Source organism: Suncus etruscus, chromosome 2 (assembly GCF_024139225.1).
Source record: "Suncus etruscus isolate mSunEtr1 chromosome 2, mSunEtr1.pri.cur, whole genome shotgun sequence".
Lineage (NCBI taxonomy): Eukaryota > Metazoa > Chordata > Mammalia > Eulipotyphla > Soricidae > Suncus > Suncus etruscus.
The window spans coordinates 136,888,842-136,915,378 of NC_064849.1; the positions used below are offsets into that span (position 1 = coordinate 136,888,842).

The 26,537-nt window shown below is 39.3% G+C and overlaps 1 protein-coding gene across 1 annotated transcript in view; it reads left to right on the plus strand.

Moving 5' to 3' along the window:
- The first annotated feature begins 257 nt into the window (after window positions 1-257).
- ZFYVE16 (zinc finger FYVE-type containing 16) overlaps window positions 258-26,537 on the plus strand; it is a 55,674-nt gene continuing 29,394 nt past the window's right edge. Inside the window, exons 1-6 of the mRNA XM_049766038.1 lie at window positions 258-452; window positions 6,582-6,686; window positions 8,376-10,588; window positions 12,105-12,201; window positions 16,154-16,318; window positions 20,237-20,376. Of these exons, the coding sequence (XP_049621995.1) occupies window positions 6,617-6,686; window positions 8,376-10,588; window positions 12,105-12,201; window positions 16,154-16,318; window positions 20,237-20,376 (2,685 nt within the window). The 5' untranslated portion in view covers window positions 258-452; window positions 6,582-6,616. The remainder of the gene's footprint in view (window positions 453-6,581; window positions 6,687-8,375; window positions 10,589-12,104; window positions 12,202-16,153; window positions 16,319-20,236; window positions 20,377-26,537) is intronic.

Sequence of the window (26,537 nt, forward strand, 5' to 3'; positions counted from 1 at the left end):
AACCGGACACGAAGGCGAGCACGTCTCCCAGGTTTCCTGTGAGAAGCCGTGGCCGGATCTCCATCTCGTCGGTCCTCTCGCAGCCTCCTCGGGCACTTCCGGTAAGACCTCCTCAGGCACTTCCGGTAAGAAGGCCGGAGCCCCCAACCCTGACCCTGAAGAGCAGCTCGCAGGCGTCTCGACGCCGCGGCCGCCCGAGGAAGGGGGCGTGGCCAAAGGGGGCGTGGCCGCGCGAGAGCCGCCGGCGAGCCAGCAGTGCGCCTGCGCGGGCTGCTCTTTTCCCCACCCCCCCCCGGGATGAGGGGGGAGTGAGAGGGGCGGGGCCCGGGCGCCAACTCCGCTCGCCGATGCGTCGCTCACTCCGGGGATTCGGCCTGGGGTCGCTCTTCGGACGTTCTGGGTGGCGGTGTTTCGAGGCCCCCCTCCCGAGAACTTCGCAGGTGTGTGGGGAGGTAAGAGCCGCCCCCTTTCCTAAAGAGGCGTCTCGGCCGCGCCTCACCCCTGTTGCCCTCGCTGAGGGGGCGGGGTGGCTGCTGCTGTTGCTGCTGCTGGACCTGTGATCCCGGCGTGGGGTCCGGCCCTCTGGCGAAGTCCGCTCCTGGCCCAAAACCGGAAGCGAGACGCTCGGACATCCGGGTCCTCTCTGGGGCGGGGGGCGCAGCTCGGCGGCGGTTTGGGCCGGTTCCCACCGGCCCAGTCCCCTTTCCCGGCCGCTCTGAGCGCTGGTTTCTGCCCGAGGGTGGAGGGAGGCGCCACCTGAGTCAGGTGGCTGAGGGAGTGGAGAGGGAGGACCCGGGCCCCAAACCCCCTTGACCTCACCCAGCAGCTGCTGCTGCTCTGGATTTTAGACCTGGATGCAGCCCTGGGCTGTCTGGATAGCTCCTTGAGAGTCTTAGAGATGACCTGACTTTTATTTTTAATTTATTATTATTTATTTTTTACAGTGAACTGTTTTGAAACCTCGTGATGACAGATTAGTTTACTTCTCCCCCACTTTGGGGGTGTGTTTAGTTGGGACTTTGAAGAGGACCTAACTCACACCTTTGGTCAATGGATGGTTTGCATTTTGGCCAAACTGGCAAATGGTTGGCTCCATCAGATTTCTTCCTTCATTGATGGAGTTTGGGGCCTTGGAATTGGCAGGAGTTGAATGGTTGGATCTGGTAGAACTCCTGTTATTTTTCATCTTGTTCTCCCCTCATCCTAAGCTGCATGCTTGGTATTTATTTATTTACTATTTATTTTGAATAATATCTGGATCTGAATACCGTGATACAAACATGATTGTAGTTGGGTTTCAGTCATAAAAAAGAACACCCCATGTGAATTCACCAGAGCAACTTTCCCATCACCAATGTCCCCCATCTCCTTCCTCCCTCACCCTCCTCCGCCTGTATTGAGACAGGCTTTCTATACCTCTCACTCGCTTGACATTGTTAGGATAGTTCTCAGCGTAGTTAATTCTCTAAATGCACTCAACTCTCTTTGTGGTCCTCATTTCTATCGTCTCTGGGCATTATTACAATAATGTCTTTTTTCTTTTTCTTAAAACCCATAGATGAGTGAAGCTATTTTGAGTCTCTCTCCTTCTGACTTATTTTACTTACATGCTTGGTATTTTTAAAATGAAATATATTCAAAATTGAAAAATAGTTAGCTGTGATCCTGCCATGGGAAAGTAATTGAGGGGCTGGAGCCATAGCATAGTTTGTCTTGAGTGTGGCCTACCCAGGTTTGATCCCCGGCATCTCATATGGTCCCCCCAATCTGTCAGGAGTGATTTCTGGTTGGAGAGCAAGGAGTAATTTCTGGTCGCTGTTGACTGTGGCCCCTTAAAAAAACAACAACAACAAGTAAAAGAAGTAATTGACCTCGGTAAATATTTAAATTTTTATACTTTGAGTGTTTTTCTATGGCATTTTCTTAAAATGAGATTTTTGCTCTTCTTGCAAAAAATTCTCTTTTAAGTATTGTCTTTAAACTTCATAAATATACAGCCAGCGAGATTGGGATTAAGGCCTCATCTTAAATGCACCCAATCTCTATTTGATCTCTGAGCGCATACTGGTGTGACTGAAAAAAATTCATAAACATAACTGAATTATTTTATTTGTGTTTTGTTTGAGGGCCACAACTTGTGATGTTCAGGATTTATTCTTGGCTCTCGGGGGACTATGTGGGGTACAGGGCCACATGCAAGGGAAGCATCTTATCCACTTTACTATCACTTTGGCTCCCTAAATAAGAATTTTTTTGTGTGTGTGGTTTTTGGGTCACACCCGGCAGTGCTCAGGGGTTTTTCCTGGCTCGACGCCGGGAATTGAACCAATGACCTTTTGCATGAAAGATAAACACCTTACCTCCATGCTATCTCTCTGGCCCCTTCTTTTTTTCTCTCTCTCTTTTTTTTTTAATCACCGAGAAATATATGAGCAAAATATCTTTTTAAACATTTAATTATAGATAAAGGTAGGTTCTCAATTGAATCATCATACCCATATATAATTATGTAAAATAACGGTATCACAGTTGATTTAACCCAGATGAATCTCATCATCCGTTCCATGCTTCAAAATTATTGACATGGGGTTGGGTGAAAAATAAAAGAAAAAAATTATTGACATGACTGTAGAGTTAGTACAGCGTTTACTGGTACCCTACTGACACAGGTTTAATCCTAGACATCTCTTATGGACCCTCCAGCACCACCACCCTTGAGAATCACTGGATGTGACCAAAATCAGTAATTTAAAAAACTATTTAAAACTTTGGTTGTAGCAATAGTACAGAGGGTAGGGTGCTTGACTTGCATACATCTGATCCAAGCTTGATCCCTGGCCTCCCTGAAGTGAATCCTGAGTGTAGAGCCATGAGTAAGCACTGAGTACTGATGGATGTGGCCTCAAAACAAAACTATTGATTACATAAGGATTTCTTTTTAAATATATCTTTATTTAAACACCATAGTTACAAACATGTTTACATGCTTGTAGTTAGGTTTCAGTCTTAAAAAGTATCGTATATATTCGAGTATAAGCCGACACCCCCCCCCCAATTTTATCCTAAAAACTGGAAAACTTAGTGATTCGAGTATAAGCTGAGGTGGGGATTGCAGCAGCTACTGGTAAATTTTTTTTTCGAAAATAAAAATATATACCCAAAACAATTACAATAATTGAGGAATCGGTAGGTTAAAGGTTTTTCAACATTTATTGCTAAAGAAAAACTGTAAACAAGCAACAATAAATTTAATACTTTAAAGTGCAGAAAACTGTACCTTAACAGATAATCAAGCTAAATCACAAAGGTTAAAATCCTTCAAAACTGGATTCCTCCTCCTCCTCATCTGTCTGTCCAAACAGAGCTTCAGGCGTATCTGACATGAGGGTATCAGCATAGATATTGTCATCATCACTGAGTTCGCATATATCATCACTGCTGTCAGTCTCATACAGAATGCTGAATATTGTTGGTTAAATAATTCAGTGGCATACAGTTCAGTTCAGCCGCCTACCTCTTCAGCTCAACTTTGACTTGTGGACTGAGCTGAAGCAGTCTCCTCCAGCAGATGGCAGACTGGAGACTACATGCATTTGATTAGGTGGTGCACATGCACCTAATCATATAACCTGTATTACCCAAGTATAAGCCGAGTTCGGGGTTTTTGGCACAAATTTTGTGCCGGATAAACTCGGCTTATACTCAAGTATATATGATATACCCCTTTTCACCAGTGCAGCCTTCCCACCACCAATGCCCCCATCTCTCTCCTTACCCACCCCCCTGCTTGTCTTTGAGACAGGCACTCTTATTTCTGTAACACACCACCATTGTCACTATAGTTGTGAATGTAGTTATTTCTCTAACTGCACTCATTACTCTTTGTGGTAAGCTTCATATCATGGGCTGGTCCTTCCAGCCCTCATCTCTATTGTTGCTGGGTATTATTAAACCATATTGTCTTATCTTTTTCTTTTCCTTTTTTTTTGGGGGGGGGGTTGGGCCACACCTATTGATGCTCAGGGGTCACTCCTGGCTATGTGCCCAGAAATCGCTCCTGGCTTGGGGGACGCCGGGGGATCGAACCATGGCCCATTCTAGGTTAGTGCATGCAAGGCAAACGCCCTACTGCTTGTGCCACTGCACCAGCCTGTCTTTTCTTTGCCTTTTTTTAAATTTTAAGTACCACAGGTGAGTGAGACTGTTCTGTGTCTATTTCTCTCTCTCTGACTTCACTCAGCATAATAGTTTTCATGTCCATCCATGTATATGAAAAATTTTTTTTTTTTTTTTGGTTTTTTTTTGGGCCACACCCTGTGACGCTCAGGGTTACTCCTGGCTATGCGCTCAGAAGTTGCTCCTGGGTTCTTGGGGGACCATATGGGACGCCGGGGGATCGAACCGCGGTCCGTCCCAGGCTAGCGCAGGCAAGGCAGGCACCTTACCTCCAGCGCCACCACCCGGCCCCATAAAAAAATTTAATGACTTCATTTTTCTTGAGAGCTGCACAATATTGAGTATACTCAGTATATTGAGTATATGTACCACAGTTTCTTTAGCCACTCATCTGTTGTTGGGCATCTGGGTTATTTCCAGATTCTGGCTATTGTAAATAGAGCTGCAGTGAGCATAGGCTTGCTGAGGAGATTTTTGTATTGTGATTTTGTGTTCCTGGGGTATATCTCTAGGAGTGGTATAGCTGGATCATATGGGAGCTCAATTTCCAGCTTTTTGAGGAATATCCATATTGTTTTCCAGCAAGGCTTGACTAGATGGCATTCCCACCAGTCCTAAGTATTGTAATGCAGTACATTTCCCATCTTAGAAATGAAAACAAAAATACTAAAATAGTACTCAAGTAGTGTACTACTTAAATAGTTTGAATAAAATATATTTTAAAAATTGAGAAGGTAAACATTACTTTTCTACTTTTGAGGGGACTTGGACCACATCAGGAATTTTTGGGGGCTACTTCTGGCTCTTTGCTAAGGGGACCATGTGCCATATGGTGCTGGGAATCAAATGGGTCTGCTGCTTTCAAGACAAGTGTTGTAATCCCTGTACTATCTGGTCTCTTTTTTCCGGGTTCTTTTGTTTGTTTTTTTAGTTCACTTTAATGTCTCACTAATTTATAAAAGACAGCTGGATTTTTATATTTGCTTCTCTGTCAATTGGACATTTTTTTTTTTTTTTTTTTTTTTTTTTTTACCTTTTGGTGATGCTCAGGGGTTACTCCTGGCTGTGCGCTCAGAAATAGCTCCTGGCTTGGGGCACCATATGGGGCACCAGGGATCGAACCAAGGTCCATCCTGGATCAGCCGCATGCAAGACAAACGCCCTACCACTGCACTTTTGCCCTTGCCCTGATTATTTTTTTGTGTGTGTGTGTCATACACTTATATATGGACTCCCTCTGCATAGCCCCTTCTCTGGTCCCATCCCTCCTCCCCGCCCCCCAGCATCTGGTAACAAATCTAGGACTTCTTTTTTATTTATTTATTTTTTTGGGTTTTAGTCACACCTGGCAGTGCTTGGGTTACTCCTGGCTCTATGCTCAGAAATCGATCCTGGCAGGCTTGGGGACCATATGGGATGCCAGGATTCGAACCACTGACCTTTTGTATGCAAGGCAAATACCTTACCTTCATGCTATCATTCTGGCCTCAAATCTAGGACTTCTTATGTAGAATGTGCTCTTCTGCTGAGCAACACTCCTGGCCCTCTTTCTAGACTTTTTATTTGCATTTTCAACCTTATTCACTCTATTCTGATTTCTGATCTTTTCTTCAGTAGATGCATTACAATGTGGATCTAGCTTACTTTCCTTGCTTTATCCATAACACCATAACAAATTTTTTTATTTTGGTTTTTGGGCCACACCCGACGATGCTCAGGGGTTACTCCTGGCTGTCTGCTCAGAAATAGCTGTTGGGGGGCCGGAGAGATAGCATGGAGGTAAGGCGTATGCCTTTCATGCAGGAGGTCATCAGTTCGAATCCCGGAGTCCCATCTGGTCCCCCGGGCCAGCCAGGAGCAATTTTTGAGCGTGAAGTCAGGAATAACCCCTGAGCACTGCCGGGTGTGACCCAAAAACCACACACACACAAAAAAAGAAATAGCTCCTGGCAGGCACGGGGGACCATATGGGACACCAGGATTTGAACCAGCCACCTTTTGTCCTGAGTCGGCTGCTAGCAAGGCAAACACCGCTGTGCTATCTCTCCGGGAGGATAAGGAACTTGTCTTGTAGCTGAGCTGGGTTTAATCCCTGGTATCTCACATGGTCCCCCAAGCACCACTAGGGCCAGAGTAACCCTTGATCACATTTGGGGTGACCACCAAAAAACAGTTGCAACTTTAGGTTAACTAGACAGGTATTTTAGCCATTGAGCTATCCCTTGGACCCTATCATTTGTATTTTTCCTTTGTAAGGGAGTAACCCATGAGTTATTTGGGTGTTTTAAAATTTATAATTGTTTAAAATGCAGTTGTTATTGAAGTTGGCTTCTCATTTTTTTATATATAGAATAATTTTCCCTAGCTGAATTATGTTTTTAAAAGACATATTCTTCATTTTCTAGGAATATAAGAAATTCTGACAAAGTCTACGAGTAAGATGGATAGTTATTTTAAAGCAGCAGTCAGTGACTTGGACAAACTCCTTGATGATTTTGAACAGAATCCAGGTTGGTTTGTATTCAATTTAATTGATTTTTGGACCATACAGGCAGTGCTTAGGGGTTCTTTCTGGCTCCATACTAAGGAATAAATCCTAACAATGATTGGGAAACCCTGTGGGGTGTTTAGTAAACCAGGTTTGGCCACATGCAAGGCAAGTGTCTTATCTCCCTGTATTCTTTCTTGGTCCAAGTTTTTAATTTTTGTGGCTAATAGAATTTTAAATTGTCAGTAATTATGGTGTTTCAAGCATCAATTAATTATATAATTACTTAATATTAATTTTATTGATGATTGTATTAAGTAATTATGTTTCAAGTATTATACAAGTATTAAACATTGCTAGCAAAATTCAGTTTCAGTTTTGGTCATATAGTTACAAAAGGTCATATAGTTAAAAGGTTGTTAATTATTATTACAATGCTAGGGATCAAATCCAGAAAACCCAAGGCATATACTCTACCATTTGCCTATATTAGTTAATTCTTATGTCGAATTGAACAAGTAGAATTAGAAGTAAGGAAACTGGAAGTTTCTCTTCAAATTCAAATAAGCTAAAAAAAATCTTTAAAGCTCATATGCCAGCTGAAAGCATCTTAAAGTTTTACATAAATTGGCATTTCATTATGAGAGATGGTATTTTCCTCAAATTAGAATGAAGACTAGGAAACTTGAGGGCAGATTGTTTTCAGCTTGTCAGTAGTCAGGTTTTTCTAGTGTAACTGAACTATTTTGAATAGGGGTTTCTTTCACTTAATTGCATCTATGTTAAAAAATTAAAAATGAGTATTTTACATTTAAAAATAAACTAATTTTTGGGCCTGGAGAGATAGCACAGCGGCGTTTGCCTTGCAAGCAGCCGACCCAGGACCTAAGGTGGTTGGTTCGAATCCCGGTGTCCCATATGGTCCCCCGTGCCTGCCAGGAGCTATTTCTGAGCAGATTGCCAGGAGTAACCACTGAGCACCGCCGGGTGTGGCCCAAAAATCAAAATAAATACATAAATAAACTAATTTTGGAAGTTAATATCTTTTTAAAAGAGGAATTTATTTCTGGTCTTAAAGTTTTGATTGGTCTAGACGTTTTAAAAGATATAGAATTGGGGCCAGAGTGATATAGCATAGCGAGTAGAGCCTTTCCCTTGCATGTGGCCGACCTCAGCTCTATTTCTGGCATCTCATATGGTCCCCTGAGCACTGCCAGGAATGACCCCTAAGCTTAGAGTCAGGAGTAACCCCTGAGCAGCGCTGGGTATGGCCCCCAAAACAAAAAAAAAGTATTTTTTTCCTCCTGTTAGAGGTCCCTCCCAAGTGGAGCTCAGGATGTTTGGGAAATCCATCAACTAACCTAGTGATTCAGTGTGAGGACTTTAGCATGCAATGCTAAAGAAACCCCTATTCAAAATAGTTCAGTTACACTAGAAAAACCTGACTACTGACAAGCTGAAAATAATCCTTTGATCCTGAGGCTAGTCCAGTGTTTTTGGGGTGACTTTAGGACTATACCCAGTGATGCTGGGCAGAATTGAGGGTGGGATGTAGTACCAAGAGCCAGGAATTCAACCAAGGGTTGGGGTAAACTGTGACTGGGAATACACCCTAACTATTGTACTAGCTCCTGGACCCCTGAAAATTTAATGATTTAGAATATTTTGCATTTGGTTATTCTTAATAACATGTGTCTTTGTTTTTTATTAGATGAACAAGATTATCTCCAAGATGCACAAAATGTTTGTGATTCTAACCACTGTTCAGTTTCTTCAGACTTAACCTCCTTACAACTAAATTCTGTGTTATCAAAGGAACAACAGTGCATTAATTGTTGCGCATCTTCTGAAACACTCCTTGAAACAAATCAGATATCCCTGAATGAAACAACATTTGAGAGACTAACTTCAATACAGAATGAAAAAAATGTAACTGGACTTGACCTCCTTTCTTCTGTCGATGGTGGCGCTTCAGATGAAACCCAGTCTTTATATTTGGGACGATGTAGTAAGCCTGTCTGTGATTTGATAAGTGACATGGGTAACTTAGTTCATATAACTAATAGTGAAGAAGATATTAAAAAGGTATCAGATGATTTTAAGTCAAGTTCAGAGTCTTTGATTGGAATGGATTTATCCACAGTGTCAGAAACTCTTATTGTTTCTTCAGTTGACCATGATAAAAATACTGTCAAAGAAGAACAGAATGATGTGGATTCTGAATTACAAAATAGAGAAGGAACTGAAGAGTTCGGTATAAAAGTAGAACTCTCAGATTCATGTAATTACAGTGGGAAAGACAACGTAAAGGATAAAAATATTTCTAATCAATTAGAATCAGTTGTTGATTTTAATATGCCATCTGCTTTGACTCAACAAAGTCCTAAAACATTTGATGCCAAAGACAATCTACAGCCCATGAACCAGCCATGTGAAGTAAAGACTGATGACTGTTTGGTAAAGGAAGTGGTAGATGGGACAGTCATGGCTGCCATTGATTCTTTAAAAGAAGGAGGAAGCACAAGTGCTTTGCCTTGCAGTATTCTACAAGATGAAGATTTATATTTAAATGATTCAAATTCAAAAGATGAAAATATAAAATTGCCTGACTTCTCCTTTCAGGAAAATAGGACTGCTTTACAGACCGTTGAGAAACAGTCTGTAAAAGAAGACTCAAGAAATTTAGATCTTAAAGATATAATCCAAGATTCCTCTTCAGATTTACATGTTTTAAGTAAAGATAAATATTCTTCATTGTCCTGTCTACCAGTACCTGGGTCTTTGTGTAGTGGATCATTCATTGAAAAGAAAGCACATGATGATCATTTACCTCAGAATGAACTCGGAGATAACATGCAAAATATAGTTACTATGCATGAAGACACAGAAAAGCCTATGGTTCTGGATGATAAGTCGTTGAAGGAGACAGAACATTTGAAACAGGAACATCAGTCATTAGTTGAAAAGATGGAAAATAAAATGGTAGATCCTGATCAGTTGATAATCAGAGTTGGCTCTTTGGATTACCCCAATAACACCAGTTCTTCTATAGCTGTGGAGTGTCAAATGGAGCTTTCTGGTGCTAGTGCCTCTGAGTCTCCTGATTGTTGTGAAGATCTCACTTTTTCAAGCAGTATTGATGGGCAAGATTTAGATTACTTTAATATTGATGAAGGCATGAAAAGTGGTACATTAGTTAGTGATGCTGAACTTGATGCCTTTTTGAATGAACAGTATCTTCAAACCAGTAACATAAAGTCATTAGAAGAAAATGTAAATGACTCAAAGACTCACATGAGTCAGGTAGACATAAAAGACCTAGATGAAGGAAATAATAATATATATTTTAATACTGAATCAGGAGCTACTGGGGAAAATCCTTGTATTAATATATGTGAGACCGTTGAGAAAGAAAATGTTACAGAAAATGATGGCTTTTCTTTAGGAAAAAACCCCACAGTTCCAGTTGAACAAAGTTTATGTAGCAGTACATCTGAAATTAAAAATGATTTACCAGTCTTTGAATTAAATAATAAATCAGTTCATGTTGGAGGGGCCAGACCTAAGCAGTTAACTAGCATGACATCAAGAATAAGGACTCCAAAGGAACCAAGTAAGCCAGATGTTCCATATATGCCTGAAAGTGAACCTGTTGCACCAACCTCTTGTACTACAGATTCTACAGCAGATCCTCAAGCTAACTTCAACTCTAATTACATTGATATAGAAGGTAATTTTGGAGGTGGATCTAGATTGGTAGCAGCAAATGAAGAATCTTTACTAATAGACGCTAGCCAAGAAGGTTTGGTTTTGGGCCAGAAACAACCTTCTTGGATTCCAGATTCAGAAGCTCCAAACTGTATGAACTGCCAAGTCAAATTTACTTTTACCAAACGACGACACCATTGCCGAGCTTGTGGGAAAGTAAGTTATAAAAATTTTTTAAATGTGCTTTCATCCTTTAGAGACATTTCACATGACATGTGATCCCAGATTTGGATTTGTAGATGAATAAAAGATTTAGTCAAGTTAAAATCATATTTTACCTACATTTAAATTTATAAAGCATAGATTGTCAAGGCTTGAGTATCACATTCTGAAGTATATTACATACCTGGAAAGGGATACTAATTACTAATTTTTGTGAAATCTTTTGTTCTTTTTTTTTTTTTTTTTTTTTTTTTTTTTGGTTTTTGGGCCAGACCCGTTTGACGCTCAGGGGTTACTCCTGGCTATGTGCTCAGAAATCGCCCCTGGCTTGGGGGGACCATATGGGACGCCGGGGGATCGAACCGCGGTCCGTTCCTTGGCTAGCGCTTGTAAGGCAGACACCTTACCTCTAGCGCCACCTTCCCGGCCCCGAAATCTTTTGTTCTTAACTTTCTAGCAGTACTGTACATATGCCATGTTCCAAATTTAGCCAGTTCCCTCTTTTTCCTTGAATATTTCCAGTACCATTCTGCAGCTAGTGTGATCAGTTCCAGGGGAATAATTGGCTTGCTTAATGTTCAGAACACACAGAAACTGACCTTATTTGTGTCCTGTTGTAAACATCTATAGAAATAATACTGCATTTTTTTATCCTCCCACTGATGGGGTCAAGTACAAGTCTCACACATCCAGGTCATTTGTGCTTTACCATTGAAACACACTCCCAACCCAACATTGCATTTTTGATTCAACATTAAAAAAATTAGTTGGTATAGACCCTACTTTCTTTAGAAAAAGTATAGAATTTTATAAGGTTTTTTTATTTTTTTATTTGATTTTCTTTTTGGTTTTTGGGTCATACCCTGCGGTGCTCAGGTTACTCCTGGCTCTGCCCTTAGAAATCACTCCTGGCAGGCATGGGCTACCATATGGGATGCCCGGATTCGAACTACCATCCATCCTGAATTGGCTACGTGCAAATCAAACTTCCTACCATTGTGCTGTCTTTCTGGCCCCCCTTTTTTAAGTTCTAAGAGCCATAGAAAGGTTTCCAAATTATAAAGCTGATCAAATTTTTTGTTCTCTTCCAGTAAAACATAGTTGACTCTTAAAAATCTTATCAGATATGATTTTTACATTGCAGAAACTTAAAAAAATCATTTTATTATGAGTGTAACGATTAGCTAAATAACATAATCAGAAAAATTTAGGGTTCTTCCGTTTTTTGTTTTGTTTTGGGGCCATCCCAGGCAATACTTAGGGGTTACTCCTAACTCTGCACTCAGGAATTAGTCCTGGTGTTGCTCAAGGACCATATGAGATGCCAGGGATGAAACCCCAATCAACCACATGCAAAACAAACACCTTACCCACTGTACTATTGCTCCAGCCTCATGAAGTTTTTTTCCCCATGTTATTTTAGTTTTGGGTCTTCTTCCTCTCCTCTTCCTTTAGTAGGTATAACTATGCTGATGACAAAGTCAATCATTTGATATTTTATTGTTTATAGGTATTCTGTGGCGTTTGTTGTAATCGGAAGTGTAAGTTGCAGTATCTTGAAAAGGAAGCAAGAGTATGTGTAGTCTGCTATGAGACTATTAGTAAAGGTGAGTATTACATGACATACTCATCTAGTAATTAAGAATATATCTTTTTTTAATTATTTATTCATTTATTTTAATTATGAGAACAATGATGCAAAGAAAGAGGACAAGGTAAAGTTACTGTGGAAGGACAATCACCAATAAACAGAATTCTCAGAAGAAATCCCGTTGCTGACACCTTAATTTTGAACATACAGTCAAGGAACATTAAGAAGAAATAAAACAGAACCCATGTACAATTACTTTGTCCCTCAAGTCTCCAGATATTATAACATTTCTTAGTGGTACACAAAGCAATTTAAAGCCATGATATTTGTGTAACTCCTTAAACATTGAAGGCATAGTATTTTTTACATTTCCATGCATATGCATATTAGTTTATGTTAACCTCAAAAGTTTAAGTAGGTTTTTTTTTTTTTATTTAAGGTTTAGAGTCAAAGGGGCAAAGTAAAAACGGTGTTAGAGTGGCAATTATTGTTTGCATAGGCCCACCAAAATATGGTTGACATGGAAAGGAAAAGCCTTGGCATAAATACAAGGAGATCCTACCCCTGAAGTTTCCTGGCATAAGACCAGTTCTAGGTTTCAGCAGAATAGTTTGTCTAATCCAAGTCCTTGTCTGTAGTGCCAATACAGTTTTATTTTTCAAACAGTCTCTGTTGTTGGCAAAAGATCCTGGAATCTGCATATCCTACATTGAAGTCAGGCTGGTGTCCTCTAGTTTCACCTCACAATTAAAGGGCAATGCAGAGAGCCCTGTTCAGTAAGCAGGACATTATTGTTGTTAAATCTTCTCAGTGTGAAAGGAAGTCTCTTTTGAGTAGGTCGATGTCAGAGCAGCGGTAGGGTCTACCCTGGTAGAGGATTGCTTCCAGGTGATGTTATAGACAATGTTGGATGTTTCGTAGGTGGCTTCCCTAATTCAGGGGTGAGTGGAGAATGTCCATTCTTCTGAGGCCTGTGCCAGGTCATTATGCCAATGTTCAGGGTGTAAGGTCCAATTGCACTACAAGTTTTGTGTGTTCCCATCTCTATTAGATAAGAACTTATTTGTATGTATAGAATTTCACCATTTTAATGTGCTTATGCAAACAAGGAATAATGCCACGTGAGTAATTAAGAATATATCTTAAAACCAACTTGATGTGACAAAGATAAACTTCTTTATTTTCTAAAGGCGAGGACCTAGTGTTGAATTATCTGACTTAGGTAGGGCATTCCAAAGCTTGGTTTCTCTTCTTTTTGTTCCACTCACAATTAATACTACCAGTATGGAAAGGAAGCATTCAGTGTCTGGAATGGCAGTTTATTAACTTTTAACAGGTACCAGTCCCTAAATACTACATTTCATCTGCGTATTTGTTTTTTCATCATCATTACATCCTCATCATAATCTAAACATATGCAAAATACTTTCCAGAAATAATATTCAGCCTGATATATTAATAGCATTAGGCAAGATAGATACTGCCTGTTAGTAAATTACAACTTAAATTAGTTTAAAAAAAAGTTCTTTATAAATTTATAGGTAAGTTTATATAGGATTCATGATTTACACATTTTGGTTTCAAAATTTTTTTCCTTTTCCTCCTTATCGCAATTATATTGTACGTCCAAGAAGTAGGACATTTTAAAAATGCATACTTTTGTGTTTCCAGAACATTGTCTTTTTGGCTTCCTAGGTAGCTACTGTTATACACAATTATCTTAGTGGTCTTATTTGCGTTTTCACAGTTTGTAAAAGGCGAAAGATTTATACTATCTGAAGAGAAACCAAAGTATGAGTTTTCACTCTGTGTGTGCGTGCGCGCGTGTGCTTTAAAATACATGTTCTTCTGAGTGCTTTTCAGCATTTGAAAAATTTGTCAGTAGAATATTTTCAGAAAATATTTCTCAGGTCTTTTTAAAGAAAAAACTGTTGTACTACTAGCACAGAGACTACTTCCTATTAGCCAGAATACCTGATAATAATTTGCTTTTCTCTTTTGAGTGGAGATAGTTTTTTCAGCAGTTCTCCAAAAGCTCTGATGTGAGTTAGTCTGAGGTAAGCATTTTTAATCCCTGCTGTTAACCTCTGCTCTGGAAGATAATAGCTGTGAATTTTTGAATGTTTTCGTATTATTAATATTATTGTTTATGAAGAGGTTAGTGCTTTTTATATTCCAGTTTAGTAGCCTAGAAAATAACTGTTGTTACTGTTAGCCAAGGCAGTCTGCTAGAATTCTGAAGTACTAGAGCAAGTTCCTACATAATTGTCTCCACTAAAAATCCGTAAAGATTTGAAACAATATTTGAGTTGATAGGTCACATTTTGGGTTAGCTTTAAAATACATTCTGGGGGTCAGAGCGGTAGCACAGTGGTAGCGCATTTGCCTTGCATGCGGCTGACCCTGGACGGACCTGGGTTCAATTCTCGGTATCCCATATGGTCCCCCAAGCCAGGAGCGATTTCTGAGCGATTAGCCAGGAGTAACCCCTGAGCTTCATAGGGTATGGACCCCCCAAAATACACTCTTGACTGTAAGGATCCAGAAAGTCATTAAAGGGATTCAATTAGAATACTAAAGTGAAGCTTTGACTTATCAAAGAAAATATTATGGATTGAATTTGTTATCTATTTAACTTGTCTTGCTATAGCATAAAAATTGATATATGGTTCTACTTATCATTAATTTGTATACCATGAGATAATATAAATAAAAGTTATTTTAATATCTGTAGTGTTAAATGTTAGAAGTGATTATTTAATGTATTGCTATTATTAAATAAGAAGATAAAGAGAATTCAAGGGTTATAAGACAAAATTTATGAAGGATTAAAAGTAAAGATGAATTGACTATAGAGAGGGTAGAGAATGAGGAAGTTGTCTTGAAGCTAAATTTCAAGGAAGAATGCATGTGAGTAGAAGGAGGAGATTTGGGTGAAGTTGTTGTACCTTACTTTTACATCCAGTGTAAGCTGCTTAGATTTAATTTGGTTCAGGGAAACTATTTCATATGAATGCTGTTGCTGAATGGCACTTAATGGAAATTATTTTATTAGTGACATCATTTATTACAGTTAGTTTGTTGATGTTGAACAATCAATGCTTGTCCATGTTACTTGGATGAAAGATGATCCTGCAGCGTTCAGGCACTGTTATGCAGTTTGGTGCTCTAGCTGATAACAAGATAGACTCTTTGATCTTATGGAGTTGAAGATTTATTAAGCCTATGAATGAGGGTAGAAATAGTAAGTGAAGAAAATGTGAGATCAGGTGTTCATATCTACATTTTTAAAAAAATATCTACTTTTTGTTTTTGTTTTTGTTGTGTTTTGGGGTCACACCTGGCAGCACTCAGGGTTACTCCTGGCGCTAAACTCAGAAATCGCTCCTGGCAGGCTCGGGGGACCATATGGGATGCTGGGATTCGAACCAACGTCCTTCTGCATGCAAGGCAAATGCCCTACCTCCATGCTATCTCTCTGACCCCTACATTTTTGTTTTGTTTTGTTTTGGGGCCACACCCGGCAATGCTCAGGGGTTACTCCTGGCTGTCTGCTCAGAAATAGCTCAGGGGACCATATGGGATGCTGGGATTTGAACCAATCACCTTAGCTCCTGGATCTGCTGCTTGCAAGGCAAACACCGCTGTGCTATCTCTCCACCCCAGATAGATAGATTTAAATCTCTTAAGTTATACTGAAATAGACTTAGAGGTATAGAACACAAGTCATATTAAATAACAGTTCATTTCTTTAGTATATGTCAGTTGTGCCAAATTTAAAATTGGGTAATTGACTGATAGCTTATATTGAAGTAGAATGATGTCCACTGAAGTATTAGTTTCTAAGTATTACTTCTTTTTCTTGCTTAGTGATTTTTTTCTCAAAATAATTTGAATAATACAATATCATATTTTGTTTCACAGTCAAAGACATATAGACTTTAATATTCTTTTTTTTTTTTTTATAGTTCAGGCCTTTGAAAGGATGATGAGTCCAACCAGTTCTAATCTTAAATCTAGTCATTCTGATGAATGTTCTTCTACAATTCAACCTCTTCCAGAGATTCAGACATCTAGTGTATTTTCACCAACATCTTTACCAAGCTCAGCACTTAAACAACCTACTGTTGAAGGTAACTAAAAGAAAATGATAGATCAAGGCTGGAGGGATAGTATAGTAGTGCCTCAATGGTGAACCTATGGCACGCGTGCCTCCGGTTACACTTGAAGGCCTTGCAGCTGGCACGTGGGAAGGTCCAAAATTAAGATATGCGGCACGCATGAGGCGGGAGGCTAGTGTGTCGGTGTCAGCTTTGCAGCTCACCTGGCAACAGGGCCGGACTGGCCATTGGGAGGACCGGGCATCGTGTGGCAGTTTGGGCACTTGAGCTCAAAAAGATTAGCCATCACTGATAGTAGTTAAGGCATTTGCTTTGCATTTGACCACCCCTGGTTTAGTCACCTTAGTACAAAACCAGGAGTAAATTCCAAATACTGCTGGCTGGTTCTTTCTCCCACCCACATAAAACCCACCCCAGAATCAGAAAATGAATTATTATTATTATTATTATTATTATTATTATTATTATATTAAGATGAATTATTAAAATAGAAAATTTCAAGTAATAGGAGATTGGAATTACAAAAGGTAAGGCTTTTGCACATAGTTGAATAGTTGACCCATTTTTTTAAAATAAATTTATTTAAAGAAAATACATCACATAGTTGACATAACTGATCATAATACATTTTTTTCAAGATGACCAAAAGCAAAGTTATTGTTAAAAAAATAAAAAATAGAAAGAAAAACTATAAAAATGGAAGAGAAAGGAAAGAAGAAAACGTTCAGTAGCAAGTATATTTGTGAAAATTATTTTATCACCAGTGAACTCATTAAAGCAATTGCAGAAAGTTTAGTAAAGCTCTTCTTTTTTCTTTTTTAAGGATAAGAGTTAAATACAGTAAAAAAAAGGTGTGAGAGTGGCAGTTGTTTGCATAGGCCCAGCCAAATATGGGGGAAATAGAAAGAAAAAGCCTTGGCTTAAATATAAGGAGACCTTACCCCAGAAGTATTCTGGAATAAGACCAACTCTGGGCTCCAGGCATGCTAGATTGTCCTACCCCTGAATCATTCTCTGTGGTCCCATTGACATTCAAGTCACTGGGGAAAGGTAGTATTACTAGAATTTAGTGATGGAGCACTTAGTTCTCAACTATGGAATTCAAAGGTGGGTTACTATGACTTCTGGAGGGATATTAGGTGGCAAATACTGGAATTATCAAGTGTCTTATTAGGACTGGTATTCAGATAACTAAGTGAGTGTTCCAGAGTTGATAGAGTTTAAAATTGTGAAATATGTAGGGGATGGAGCAATAACACAGTGGGTAAGGTGTTTGCCTTGTAAGCAGCTGACCTAGGTTTGATCACTGACATCCCATATGGTCTCCAAGCTGCCAGGAGTAATTTCTGAACACAGAACCAGGAAAAATCCCTGAGCACTGCCAGTTGTGGCCTCAAAACAAAAAATCAGAAAAAATATTGTGGAACATGTAGCTGTATATCTACTGGTGGTGCTATTCGTGATTCCTGGAAGGAATTATAAAAAAAATTCCTTCTTTTCCTAACTTATAGTCTTCCACCATTATCTACCACTGACTAAAAATGACTATGACCAGTACCACTAATTAGGGAATCTGGAAGTTCCTCATTCTAAACTTCTAGCCTGGAATCAAAGAAATCCATGTAAGATAGGAGTTAAACCCAAGAGGATAGATAGCTCAGTCATAGGATGTATGGTTTTCATGCATGAGGCCCTGTGTTTAGTCTGTAGTACCCTATCTAAACAAAATTTTTTTTGCTGTTTTGTTTTTGGTTGGGCCATATCCAATAATGCTCAGAGTTTACTACTGGCTCTGTTCTTAGGAGTCATTCTTGGCAGTGTTTAGGGATCAGATGGGATGTTGGAGATAGAACTGGGTCAGGTGCATGCAAGGCAAACACCCTACCCGCTGTACTATCACTCTGACCCCCACAAATCTACTTTTAAGTGTATATTTTATTTCAGTAAAAGGTGGTTTATAAGTCCATTTTTAAATGTTTGGACACTTGAGTAAAGCCTATGCACATTTTTAAGATCTTAACATTTATTACTGCTGTTTGAAAGCAGAAATTTCTTATTTTTTAAAAAGTAATTTTTATATTTAAGCACCATTGTTACAAACATGTTTGTAATTGGGTTTCAGTCATAAAATGCACGTCCCCTGAAGGCAGAAATTTTTACTTTTTTTTTTTTTTGGTTTTTTGGGCCACACCTGGCGGTGCCTCAGGGGTCACTCCTGGCTGTCCTGCTCAGAAATAGTTCCCTGGCAGGCTCGGGGGACCATATGGGACACCGGATTCGAACCAACCACCTTTGGTTCTGGTTCGGCGCCTTGCAAGGCAAACGCCGCTGTGCTATCTCTCCGGCCCTGAAAATTTTTACTTTTTATGATTTGATAGTTTATTTTGATCTGGGAATGCTATTACCAGTTCTAATTTTATTGCTATTGTTTCATTACTGTTCTCTTTATAGAAACTTTTCAGCATTCTAGTACTCAAAAATTACCTACAAAATAATCTCAAATAGAAACTTCTGTAAAGTCTAATAGTGATCTCTTTACCGATGCTTAAAAAATATTGCTCTATTAATTTAAGGCAAATTCAAATACTTTTTGTTTTGGTTTTGCTTTCTCTCAGTTAATACCTATTTTTTTGTTTTATAATTTACTGGCAATTTGTTTCTAGTACTGTCGCTCTGCAGATGATGAATTTGCTTTAAAAAATGTACAACTCGCGGCCCGGAGAGATAGCACAATGGCATTTGCCTTGCAAACGGCTGATCCAGGAACAAAGGTGGTTGGTTCGAATCCCGGTGTCCCATATGTTCCCCGTGCCTGCCAGGAGCTATTTCTGAGCAGACAGCCAGGAGTAACCCCTGAGCAATGCCGGGTGTGACCCAAAAACCAAAAAAAAAAAAAAATGTACAAACTCTTATATTGACATCCTAAATTATTTTACAAAAGTATCATTAAACAAGGATGCCTAGTGTAATTATCTATCCATCTTTCAAAATGCATATAAATTTCAATTTTTTTAGTATTACTTGAATTATGTTTAGAAAGGTAGCTTTTATGCCATTTGATTTTTATGTTCTTAAAATCTGGGCTACAATTTAAATATCTTTCTTTGTGACTGCTTTATTATAAAGCAAAGATTTATGTTGGAATATAGTTAAATGTTATAAATTTGGTAGGAAATATGAATATTAATAATATTAAGTATCTACAGAATATATCAACAAATGTTATGCTTTTTGTTTGTTTTGGTTAAAAATAAGACACGTTGGGTCTGGAGTGATAGCACAGTGGTAGGGCATTTACCTTGCATATAGCCAATCTGGGTTTAGTCCCTGGCATTCCATGAATCTGCCAGGAGTGATTCCTGAGTGCAGAGCTCAGAGCAACTAATCCCTGAGTACTGCCGGGTATGGCTCAACACCAGAAAAATAAAGTAAAATATTTCTGATGAACAAGTAATCTTAATTTCTCTTCTTTACACTTGTGCCTTTTTTCTTGTTTGTATATTTTTCTTTGTTTTCTTGTTCTGGTCCATTACCGTTCTGTTCTACCACTCATTGTGTCTTGGTTCTTAAATTTTTGGTTTTTACTTCACTCTAAAAGGTCTAGTCTTAATAATGTAGCCTTTAAAACTTTCACCATCCCACCACCTTTATTACGTTATCCTTTAACCATAGCAGAGGTTAAAAATTAACTCTCTTCTACCCACTCCTTTTCTGAGTATATGCTTCCCAGGCCCACCATGCCTATATATGAATTAGAAAAGCTTACTTTGTGTAGGTGAATTAGGAAACACCATTTCTCTAGGTCTTTCATCCTTATAAATGTAGGCAAATCCAGTGAAAAGCAAAAGTCTTTTGAAACATTTTCCTGTTTCATTTGGTGCTAAATTTTTACAACATTGCCAAACTAAAATACTTTTAAAATGGTTCTAGGTTTATGTTCAAAAGAACTAAAGAGAGTATGGTTCGCAGATGGTATATTGCCCAATGGGGAAGTTGCAGATACAACAAAATTATCATCTGGAAGTAGATGTTCAGAAGACTCTACTTCTCTCTCACCTGATGTGCCTCTGGTAAGGAATCTAAACAATCACTTATTTAACCAATTTTTTTTTTTTTTTGTGACCAATGTGAATTACAAGTCTTTTTCACAGTTATATTTAAGGTACACAGTGACAGTGAATTAGGGCCATTTCCACCATCAGTGTTGTCCTCCCTCCACCCCTGTTCCCAGCATGCATCCCATACCTCCCCCTATTATCCCCTGGACAGCTAGTGTAACAGGTCTCCTTTGTATATAACTTGTTTTGTAGATCTTGATTCTGTTGTCATTGACTTTGGGTTTGGTATTTAGGCCTGATCATTTTTTCTTTCCACTCAACAATATTCATGTGACTGTTTGCTCCTGGTACCATCCACTTTTTTTCTTACTCCCTCATTTATGAGGCAGAGCAAGATGATTCAAGTTCTGTGGTTCTGTTGGGGGGAAAATAAAGAAAGCTGGGAAGAGTCCATCTAGGAGCTATCAATATCAATTTAAAAGAAGAAAGGTGAAAAATAAATTACAAAACACACAACAGCCACAATAAACAACTACTAAACAACACCAACAAGAACAAAAGAAAAAGAAGGCAGGCTGGTGGCAAGGTTTTGTGCTTTTGGTTTTATTTTGTTTTTTGATTTTTTTGCACAGGCACAGGAAGTATTGGGGAAATTAGAAAGAGAATTTTCAGGCCAGAGTGGTGGCACAGGGCGTAAGGTGTCTGCCTTGCGTGCACTAGCCTAGGACGGACCTCAGTTCTATCCCCCAGCTTCCCTTATGGTCCCCCAAGCTAGGATCGATTTTTTGAGCACGTAGCCAGGAGTGACCTCTGAGCATCACCGGGTGTGGCCAAAAAAAAAAAAAAACAAAAACAAAAAAAGGGGGGGAGGGGCACATTTTCTTGGCCTAAGAGATGCAGGGTTTTTCCATCCTTGAAGCATACTGTCATGGGCACAACTACAGGCTCCAGACATGATCATTATCAAACCCAAGGTCGTTTTATGGTGCCAGGAAACGTTCAGTTGTGGATGACAAAAATCATTCCTCTATAATTAGAGATCTTGCACAGGTCATAGGACAAAGTCTAGGATAGAGATTTTCTTTATGATTCTAGAAGTTCTGCTCAGTCAGGGTTGTTGTAATTAGTCTTTAATTAGTGATCTTGGTTTTTGCACAGATCCTAGGATGAAGCCTAGGATATAGTCTTTCCTTATGGTTCCAGAAGTTCTGCTCAAAGTCAGACCTCTGGAATTAAAGATCTTAGTTTTTATACAAATCCTAGGCCAAAGCCTAGGCTGGGATCTTTCTTATTGGTCCCAGGAAAAGTTCTGCCCAGTCACGGTTGTCAGTCTTCTGTAATTAGTGATCTTGGTTTTTGCGCAGATCAAAGGATGGAGTGTCTTCTGATTTCATCTTACCATTAGGTGATGAGGTAGGGCATCCTGCTCTTAGGTCAAATTGTTGCTGTTTCCTTGCCAGAAACATCCTTGTTGTCAGGATGTTGTATCAACCTGGCGCAAGTTGGTGCCAGAGTAGTATTAGGAACTCCCCTGGGGGAGTTTGATTCCTGGTGCTGTTGGTCAGGAGTTGTGTTGATTCTATGGGTTGGGATCTGGGGTTCGGCATTGGACAGTCGCTCTCCAATCACATGGAGTCTAAGTCGAGTTCCCATGACACATGTTCAGGGTAGGTGGGAGTCGTCCCAGTATTATAAATTTTATGGGTTCTTATCCCTAGTAGATAAGAGCTTGTTTTTTTGTTTTGTTTTTTTTTCTCTTTTCCATAGATCTGTGAGATTATTCTGTTACTCTTTCCCTCTAGCTTATTTCACTCAGTATAAGGGTTTCCATGTACATCCATTAATAGGAAAATTTCATGACTTCATCTCTCCTGTCAGCTGCATATTCCATTGTGTATATTTACCACAGTTTCTTCTTTTTTTTTTTTTTTTTTTTTGGTTTTTGGGACACACCCGGCGGTGCTCAGGGGCCACTCCTGGCTGTCTGCTCAGAAATAGCTCCTGGCAGGCACAGGGGACCATCTGGGACACCGGGATTCGAACCAACCACCTTTGGTCCTGAATTGGCTGCTTGGAAGGCAAACGCCGCTGTGCTATCTCTCCGGGCCCTTACCACAGTTTCTTTAGCCATTCATCTGTTGAAGGGCAGCTCAATTGTTTCAAGAATTTGTTTCTATACATAATATTTCCCCTTTTTTAGTATGCCTATGCAAAAGGAAAAGTGCTATATTATGTTGCTGGTGCATTTGGGGGTAAGAATGATAGGTTATACAATATCTGTGCCCTGGCTTTGACCTTAGCTTTTATTCCAAGCAAGACTTTTTCTTCTTGAATATTATATCAAACAGAACCCAAACAAGTGAGATTAAAAAATGTATATATATAGAAATTTAAAAAAATTTTAAAATTTAAAAATTAAAAAAAAAGGGATGGAGGAGGCTACTTTTACATTTGGAAATAAACACTAAGAGGCTGAACTATCGAGGTATTAAACATACAAAGAATATTGGCCCGGAGAGATAGCACAGCGGCGTTTGCCTTGCAAGCAGCCAACCCAGGATCTAAGGTGGTTGGTTCGAATCCCAGTGTCCCATATGGTCCCCCGTGCCTGCCAGGAGCTATTTCTGAGCAGACAGCCAGGAGTAACCCCTGAGCACTGCCGGGTGTGGCCCAAAAACCAAAAAAAAAAAAAAAAAAGAATATTTATATATCTCCCCATTAAGTCTTTTTTTTTTGCCATTTTAATATTTATTTTGAATTATGAGAAAAGATGCAAAGAAAGAGGACAAGGTAAAGTTACAGTGGAAGGACAATCAGCCATAACATAATTCTCAGAAGAAGTCCCCTTGCTGATATCTTAACTTTGAACTTTCAGCCAAAGAACGTTAAGATAAATAAGACAGAATCCATGTACAATTACTTTGTTCCTCAAGTCCCCAGATTGTAACACATTATAATATTTCTTAACAGCACACAAGGCAATCTAAAGCCATAAAACTTATGTAACTCCTTAAACATTAGAGGCATAGTATTTTTTACATTTCCATGTACATGCATATTAGCTTAAGTTAACCTTAAATTTTATTATTATTATTATTTTTTTTTATTTAAACACCTTGATTACATACATGATTGTGTTTGGGTTTCAGTCATATAAAGAACACCACCCATCACCAGTGCAACATTCCCATCACCAATGTCCCAAGTCTCCCTCCTCCCCACCCGACCCCCACCTGTACTCTAAACAGGCTCTCCATTTCCCTCATACATTCTCATTATTAGGAAAGTTCAAAATGTAGTTATTTCTCTAACTAAACTCATCACTCTTTGTGGTGAACTTCCTGTGGTGAGCTGGAACTTCCAGCTCTTTTCTCTTTTGTGTCTGAAAATTATTATTAAACCTTAAATTTTAAGTGGTTTTTTTTTTTTTTAAGGATTAGAGTCAAAGGAGCACAGTAAAAACGGTGTTAGAGTGGCAATTGTTGTTTGCATAGGCCCACCAAAATATGAGAGGCATGGAAAGGAATAACCTTGGCCTAAATACAAAGAGATCCTATCCCTGAAGTTTTCTGGCATAAGACCAACTCTAGGCTTCAGGCAAGTTATCGTCCAATCCAAGACATTGTCTGTAGTGCCAACACACTTTTCACACAGTCTCTGTTGTTGGTATCATGTTTCTGTATTAAAGATCCTGGAATCTGTATATCCTACATTGAAGTCATGATGTGGAGCGTCTTCTCATTTCACCTCACCATTAAAGGGCAATGCAGGAAGCCCTGTCCTGTAAGCAGGTCGTTGTTGTTAAGCCTTCTCAGTGTTAAGGGAAGTCTCTTTTGAGCAGGTCGATGTCTGAGCAGTGGTAGGGTCTTCCGTGGTAGAGGATTGCTTCCAGGTGATGTTATAGACAAACTTCACAATAAGGGGCAATACAGCAAGCCCTGTCCAGTAAGCAGGTCATTGTTCTTGTTAAGTCTTCTCAGTGTTAAGTAAGGAAAGTCTCTTTTGAGTAGATCGATGTCAGAGCAGCTGTAGGGTCTTCCCTGGTAGAGGAATGCCTCCAGGTGATATTATATACAAGCTTGGATGTTTTGTGACTTAGAACTCTACAGTACTTAAGTTAGAAAGGGTAAATGAGGAGTAATGATGATAGGAGTTAAGGAAGTTAAAGAGAAATATGATCTTTTGAAGGGGTATGGAAAAGGGCAGAGTACAAAATGGACATTCTGCATACATAAAAACATAACTCAATGATAGTGAGTACTTGTGTGCGTGGGGGCAGTAGCCCCCGCGCGATTTTGAAAATATAGACTGGAAAGAGATTACCAGTGACTTCAAGAAGCTGGGAGGCCAGAAGTTCAGAGCCCCACCCAGACCCTCCCTAAGGAGCTGAATGGATAATGGGGGAAAGCCTAGGGTACCTTCAAGCTCCACCAAGGGGCCCAACTCACCGGCTTGCCCAGGCACGTGGCCCGGGGAAGCCCTGGAGATCTGGAGCAAGGCGGTAGAGGGGTGCTGGGGTTACCCAAGTCCTGCACCAACACCCCAGGCCTGGTTAAGAAGGCCTCCGGCATGGCGGGGGCCTGCCGAACACCGTAGCTCTAGACTCCCCCCTATTAAGTCTTTTGAGATATTCTTGGGGGGATGAGTTCCTTAACCAATTTTTATTGTAAATAATTTCTTGTGATTATTACTCTTTTTATGTCTTGAATTTTCTAAAATGGGACATGTTTTGAAGTTATTTCTGATTTTATCTTTTCATTGTCTATTTAGGTCAGTGGTTCTCAAATATTTTGGTCTCAAATCCCCTTTAAGGCCTAGGATTGTAGCTACTTGTCTTGCTGGGTTTCATCTCTAACACCACCAAAAATGTTATTAGGAACCCCAGAGAGTTACTGGTTTGTGTTAGCTTACCTATTAACACTTGCTAACTTAAACTTGAAGGGCTCCTGGACAATAACACAGTAATTAAATTCTCCTTCACTAGCAGGAGAATGATTTCCACCCTTGCTGCCTTCTCTGTCCTTCTCCGTCCTAAGATCTGGGGTCAAGGATGATTTATATATGTGTCCTTTACTATATTACATTTCTCATTTGATTATTCATTCAGGTATATTCTGTATACCTCATTAAGGAAGATCATCCTGTGCTTGTCTTCTTCTGGCTTACTTCACTTAATAAGATACCTTCCAGACAAGTCAAATCACAGCAAATTGCATAATTTCATTGTTCCTTGCAGCTGAATAGTATTCTGTTCTGTGTGTATATGGCATGTGCATACACATCTTCATAATCCATTCATTTGTTCTTTGACACCTACTTTGTTTCCATATCTTAGCTATTATACAAAGTGCATCAATGAATAATGGTATGATATGTTCTTTTGAGTGAATTTTTTTTTTCTTTATTCGACCACCATGATTACAAACATGATTGTAGTTGAGTTTCAGTTATAAAAAAAAAGAACATACCGCCATTCACCAATGCAACCTTCCCACCACAAATGCCCTCATCTCCTCCCTCCCTCACCCTGCCTGTATTCAAGACAGGCATTGTACTTCTCTCACTCACTACCATAATCATGATAGTTGTTAGTGTAGTTATTTCTCTAACTGCATCCACCAGTCTTTGTGATAAGCTTCATATCGCGGTCCTTCCAGCCTTCATCTCTATTGTCTCTGTGTATTATTACAATAATACCTTTTATTTTTCTTAAATTCCATAGATGAGTGAAATTATTCTGTGTCTATCTCTCTCCCTCTGACTTATATCATTCAGCATAATAGTTTTCATGTCCATCTATGAATAGGAAAATTTCATGACTTCATTTTTCCTGATGGCTATATAGCATTCTATTGTGTATATGTACCACAGTTTCTTTAGCTACTCATCTGTTGTTGGGCATCTGGGTTGTTTCGAGATTCTGGCTATTGTAAATAGCACTGCAATGAATATAGTGAATGTTTTTAAGTCCTAGGGGTAGATACCCAAAAGTAAAATTGCAGGTCATATTTTTAAATAATTTTCCAGTTCTCAGAAAACTATCTGTTTATGGCATTTATGTTTGTATTTATATAACTCTGTTAGGTGTTAAGCAGAAATACATAATAGAATCTCAGTATACCAGGAACACACATTGTAAAGTTGCAAAAATACTCAGAAGTAAGTTTAATAGA